The sequence below is a fragment of the Dendronephthya gigantea genome, unplaced genomic scaffold, assembly GCF_004324835.1.
Source record: "Dendronephthya gigantea isolate DGI-Jeju-01 unplaced genomic scaffold, DenGig_1.0 000869F, whole genome shotgun sequence".
NCBI classification, from domain to species: Eukaryota; Metazoa; Cnidaria; class Anthozoa; order Malacalcyonacea; family Nephtheidae; genus Dendronephthya; species Dendronephthya gigantea.
The window spans coordinates 1-6,563 of NW_021163879.1; the positions used below are offsets into that span (position 1 = coordinate 1).

The window sequence follows — 6,563 nt, forward strand, 5'->3', positions numbered from 1 at the left end:
AACCACTAAATACATAACCATATAACCATATAACCATATAACAACATAACCCATAACCATAACCACATAATCATATAACCACTAACCACATAGCCACATAACCATATAACCATATAACCACATAACCATATAACCACAAACCACATAACCATATAACCACATAACCATATAACCACATAACCATATAACCATATAACCACTAACCATATAACCATATAACCATATAACCATATAACCATATAACCATATAACCATAACCATAAACATCCACATAACACATATAACCATATAACCATATAACCACATAACCATATAACCATATAACCACATAACGATATAACCACATAACCATATAACCATATAACCATATAACCATATAACCATATAACCATATAACCATAACCATAAACCATAACCATATAACCATATAACCACATAACCATATAACCACATTGCCACATAACCATATAACCATATAACCACTAACCAAATAACCATATAACCATATACCACATAACCATATAACCACATAACCATATAACCATATAACCATACATAACATAACTATATAACACATAACCATATAACCACATAACCATATAACCATATAACCATATAACCACATAACAATACCACATAACCATATAACCATATAACCATATAGAACCACATAACCATATAACCATATAACCACATAACCATATAACCATATAACCATATAACTACATAACCATATAACCATATAACCATATAACCACACATAACCATATAACCACATAACCATATAACCACCTAACATAACCTAACCACATAACACATAACAACATAACCATGTAACCAGATAACCACATAACCATATAACCATATAACCATATAACCACTAACCATATAACCACATAACCATATAACCACATAACCACTAACCATATAACTAATAACCACTATCCATATAACCATATAACCATAGAACCATATAATATATGTATATAGTATGTGTGTATATACAGTGTCTATACACACTATATAATTCATAAAATTATTCTAATATATGTAATGTATATTTCGAACCCTCGTAACATGAAAATATAACCTATGAATGGATTTAACTGACGAAGAGCTGATCCTTTTTTCTTTAGTGATTTCTTCGAATTTTGATTGTCTTGGACTTGAACCGTTTTCAGCTCATCAGGAAACGCTGCTCTCTGTACTCGTTGTAGTATTTCTTCCTCCGCTGCATGTAGCTCATTCAAGGTCAATTGCGTTGACAACAATTCTTCCTTGTTCCAGTGTGCTTCAATATCTTCTGTTGCAATCTTTCGTAGCTGTAACTTCATCCGAAGTTGTTCTTTAAACCGCAACAACCACGCTACCGCACGCTTCAACTTCCACCAACTAGAGAAATATGAGATCAATCTTTCCACGGGATGAACACTAGTTGCTGCAGTGTAAATACGGGCTTCTTTTCTGATTTCAGGATCGTCTTCCTTCATGATCGGTATCTCTTCCCTCTTCGGCTAATAGTCTTCGTTTTTCCACAAAAATTCAGGTCCTTGCAACCAACGATTGTTCTTTAATAAATTGTCCAGTTTAAGTCCTTTTGATCCATCGTCTGCTGGGTTATCTTCCCGATTAACGTATTTCCATTCATTAACTTCCGAACCATTGTGAATGATGGTTAGACGGTTCGACTCAAACGTATAAAATCTCTTGGTCTCATTGTTGATACATTTTAGAACAGATGTAGAGTCTGTCCAATAGAAAATTCTTCCGATTTCCAAATCTAACTCGTCTCGTATTATCTTTGATAATTTCACTGATATAACGGCAGCTGTCAGTTCCAGCCGAGGGATAGAAATTTCACGGTTAGGTGCCAATCGAGCTTTCCCCATAACGAACGCGCAGTATATTTGATTTTTATTGTCAGTAAGACGAAGAAATGCGACTGCCGAATATCCAACTCTCGATGCGTCGGAAAAAAGGTGTAGTTGTATCTCCACAATATCGCCGAGTTCATCAGGTTTGAAACACCGTTTCACGCGTATTTCACACAACTTTGAAAGATCTTCCAACCACCGTTTCCACTGGGCACATTCATCTTCTCCGAGGGGATCGTCCCATCCGATTCCTTTCCTACATAGCATTTGTAACAATAACTTAGCTTTCATGACGTATGGTGCTATGAATCCTAGCGGATCGAACAACGAGTATACAGCCGATACCAGAGCTCTTCGCGTCACTGGTTCTGTGTTAAAGAAGCGAGGCAATTTTTCAGTAACGTCCCAAATGAAAGTATCATCCTCTGTGTTCCACTTCAACCCAAGTGCACTTTCAATCGGAAGTTTCTCTACATCGAGATCGGCCACTGATTTCGCTCTCTCACTCTCCGGAATGGAAGCTAGTACCTTTCTATTGTTACTATACCACTTCGTGAGTCGAAATCCCCCCTTTGCTAGTAGTTCACGACTTTCTTGTACTAAAGCCACAGCTTCATCTGGTTGTTTCACTGATTTCATCATATCATCAACATATATATAGCGTTTTACACAGCAAAAAGTCGCTTTCTTATTTTGAGAAAAAAAACTCATTTCAAGATTTTTTATCTTGAAATGAGAAAAATTTTCATGGGAGAATAGCAAGAAATAATTTCTCGCTAAGAAAACATATCAAGAAAATATTTTCTTTTTTTAAGAAAAAATGTTTTCTTAAAACAAGAAATTTTGGAGAAAAATAATCTTAAAACAAGAAATATAGTAACTATTTTTTAAGAAAAATTAACTTAATTTGAGAAATATTTACTTATATTAAGAAAAATATTCTTGTTATAAGAAAGTGGGAGAATAGCAAGAAATATTTTCTGAGCAAGAATTTTTTTCAGAATGAGAAAATTTTTCTTAAAACCTATTTTCTTGTTTTAAGAAAACATCTTTCATAAGAAATTATAATGTCTAAGTTAGATAAAATTACACCTAAAAAATGAGAAAATATTTTTTACATATAAGAAAAAAATTTTATTTCAAGAAAAACATCCTTGTTTTGAGAATAAATAACTTCAAATGAGACAATTTTGACTATTAAAAATAGCTGAAAATCCTAGTAATATATGCTTTTATAATATGAGTAATAATATACATGGATATTTTACTTAACAAAAGTTCAACCTACTTCTTTATATGACCTTAACATGCTTATACAAGCTAAACTGATGTCCTGTGGCACTTGAGTGTCTTTTAGAATTATAACTTGCAGGACTGGCAATTCTATTTCATGATGTTTTGGATAGTCAATGTCCAACAAATAGAATGAAGCCAGGAAGGCAACAACTGCATCAGCTATCTTTTCAACTGCTGCCCACATCAAAATATGTTTTTCAATAACAATGTAAATACCTTCCTGGTCAATCAGGATGATTGGAAGATTTCGAACTCATTTTCCCCAAAATACTTTAGATCTTCACTGTCAACCTATATATAGAGTACAAACAAAATGAATGCTCATATCAACAATTTAAGCTCACATTATTAATACCTCTGTATAGATTTACATGCAGTTAATTCATGGACTAACTAATTATCCTAAATTTTGTCCACTTTTGTCAGGAAATATCATAGAAATCTTCTTTAGGAGATGTATCATGTTACGACAAGCCTTCTGGATGTTTGGGAGATGGTTATGCTATTGATATTATTGTGATTTAATTGTGACAAATAGAATTTTAATGTATATAATTTCAAAACTTGCAACATATCTAACAACAATCTAACTGGTAAAAATCTGGCAACATATAGGTTTATTGAAATGTAGGCCATAATCATATAGTTTATCAAATACCATGCAACAAGAGAAAAAGTATTTCTTTATAATGCATTAAAATCAAGGCAATAAAAAATAATTAATGTTTTAGTTAACATTACAATGGTAAAAAACATGCATCTTAAAAATAGTCTTACTTTCAAAGGCTTGTTTTCATTTCCATTTCCAGTAAAATAGAGTATATCTATATCTTTCTTCATCTTCTACAATGCCAGTTCCTATAAAAAATTGAAATATTTACCAGGGTGTACCACTTTTCAATTGCAATATGTGTGGGGGAGAGGAATCTAGATACCAGACCCCAGGTCACACAGCACAAATATCTGATAAATTATAAACGTTTACATGTAACAGCATCTGAGTATAGAAAGGCAAATAACAACATACTAAAATACGATTAAGCTAATTATAAGTCAGTCTTAAGCGTGCGATATTTACTATTCGTTTACTAGTAGCAGAATTTTGAGTTTAGTTCGTAACGAATTTAATAGAGTACGTTCGGTTAAAATACTATTAAATTGTAGCAATACTCAACAAAATTAATACCTTCCAATATCTGCTCGCATTCTTTGACCACTCTAGCGATTTGTTCGAGCAAACTTGTCGTTTCTTGATCCATATTAAAACGTATGAATTGAAAAAAATCGATAAAATATCGGCGATCAGTGAAGACGCGTAACACAACAGCGACGAAAATTTGAAAAGGACGCGCTTCTTCCCACAATGCCTTTAGCGCTCTCTCGTTGACCGCGTGATCACGCGCGATATGTCGCGCACACGACGTTATGTTGCAATCCATGCTCCTTTCCATGATAATTAAAATTTAAAATATCAATCTTTGACTTTTGCATTGTAAATCTTACTTTTAGTATATCAAATATTATTGTACATGGGTAGCGAATTAAGGTGGTGTTTTTAGTTCAATAACCAAGCACACCGATTGAAAGGCTAAATGTGACACATTTCTCTCATGATGAAATTTGTTTCTAAAGAGCTTCTTTTTGGAAAAATTGTTTGTACATAAGACTTAGCTTAATATAATTTATAAAGGGAGGCGGACATTTGTTCATTGTAAATAACAATAATTCTATTGTATCAATTTTTTTATACCCCATTAAGTTCTTGTTTTCTTATTATTTTCTTATTCCAAGAAATTATTTTCTTGAAACGAGACTCAGATATAAGGCAAGCTTTCCTATTTTGAGAAATATTTGGGATATTACTCAATATTAATTTTCTCAAATTGAGAATTTCAGAAGTTAAGATAATCTTTCTTATTCCAAGAAATTATTTTCTTGAAACCAGATTCAGATAAGGCAAGCTTTCCTATTTTAAGAAATATTTGGGATGTTACTCAAGATTAATTTTCTCATATTGAGAATTTCAGAAGTTAAGATAATCTTTCTTATATCAAGAAATTATTTTCTCAGTATAAGAAAAAAATTCTAATTCATAAGAATATAATTTCTTGTTTTAAACTCTGTAAATCTGTGGCTTGACGACTTTCTTATTTTAAGAAATTACTTTCTAAAGGAGATTTTATATCCTAGAGTTAGAAAAAAAATTCTCGGTTTAAGAAAAATTTTCTTTATATAAGAAAAAAATTCTTAAGATAAGATATATTTTCTCGATAAGAAAATGATTTTTTGCTGTGTACTGTATCCACTACACTTTGATCAAACTCGCTTTCGTGATCATCAGCTGTTTTCCTTAGGCAGAAATTCGCCACGCTTGGCGAGGATGTCGCACCAAACAAGTGTCTGACCATTCTGTATTCTTTCATTTCTCCCGAGAGATCTGCGTTCGGCCACCATAAGAACCGAAGAGCATCACAGTCCTGTGGTTCAACCAGCACCTGGTGAAACATAGCTTCTATGTCTGAGACTAGTCCCACTTGTTCCTGTCTGAACCGAATTAACACTCCGACAAGCTGATTTGTTTGGTCAGGACCTTGTAATAACTGCTGGTTTAAAGAGGTGTTCTTGTAGGTGGCGGCACAATCATAGACTACTCTTATCTTCTCAGGTTTTGCAGGATGGGTTACCGGGTGATGCAGGAGATACCAAATGGGGTTTTTGCTTGATTGCAGCTGTTCTTGCGGTATCTTCTCAGCATATCCTTTTTCCAGATAATCGTTTATCGTTGAAGCATATTTTCTCAGAAGACTTTCATCCTTTAGTAAACGTTTCTTTAACACCATTCCTCTCCGCAGTGCCATTTCCTTGTTGTTAGGTAAGTAGGGTGGTTTATGTCGCCATGGAAGGGCGACCTGCATGATAATGACCATCCACCTTTTTTAGCGATTTCTCCATCACCGTCAGAGCTCTTCTATCTTCAATGGATTGACAGACATTGGTATCCAAAATACAATCTTCAAAATCAGTTTTCCACAGTCTCTCCAACTGATGATTCAGATCTTGCGGCATGGACTTTTCTTCAACTAAACACGACTTTAACCCAGAGGCCGACCCATTTGAATGTAGCATTGAAATACCTTCATCCGAACTGTTCTCAAGCTGATAATCCTCTTCCATAGGTTGTTCTGGTTCATTCAACAGACACTGTCTGACTCGGGGCTTCACATTTGTCACAGGGCTTTTTGTGTTGCTGTCCGAGCAAATTTCGTATTATAGCAGTTGTTCTTTCTCCTTTCCCCGAGAGGGCCAACAACTGTCCATCCCAGGCTATACCTGATCGCCACTTGATCATTCTCTTCACCAATGCGATATTCGAGTGGTACGAATATGCTGGGT

At 34.1% G+C, this 6,563-nt stretch overlaps 2 protein-coding genes and 1 long non-coding RNA gene across 3 annotated transcripts; all 3 read right to left on the reverse strand.

Moving 5' to 3' along the window:
- Nucleotides 1-1,090: 1,090 nt before the first annotated feature.
- Nucleotides 1,091-1,490, reverse strand: LOC114544612 (the record flags this gene model as incomplete). Its single annotated transcript, XM_028563199.1, has 1 exon — nucleotides 1,091-1,490. A coding segment is annotated over exon 1 (400 nt), but the record flags the coding sequence as incomplete, so codon positions are not given.
- A 24-nt stretch (nucleotides 1,491-1,514) lies between these two features.
- On the reverse strand, nucleotides 1,515-2,516 carry LOC114544608. The gene has a single exon (XM_028563196.1). It carries the CDS (start codon nucleotides 2,514-2,516, stop codon nucleotides 1,515-1,517), a length of 1,002 nt encoding a protein of 333 aa, XP_028418997.1.
- Nucleotides 2,517-3,034: 518 nt separating this feature from the next.
- LOC114544611 lies at nucleotides 3,035-4,490 on the reverse strand. Its single transcript, XR_003690475.1, has 3 exons — nucleotides 4,357-4,490; nucleotides 3,948-4,028; nucleotides 3,035-3,461 (listed from the first exon to the last, which is right to left on the reverse strand). It is a non-coding gene; the product is annotated as an uncharacterized LOC114544611 (long non-coding RNA).
- Between the last annotated feature and the right edge of the window lie 2,073 nt (nucleotides 4,491-6,563).

Bases quoted from the DNA above. Each gene is read 5' to 3' on its own strand.
- LOC114544608 (XM_028563196.1), bottom strand. From the start codon at position 2,516: ATGATGAAATCAGTGAAACAACCAGATGAAGCTGTGGCTTTAGTACAA.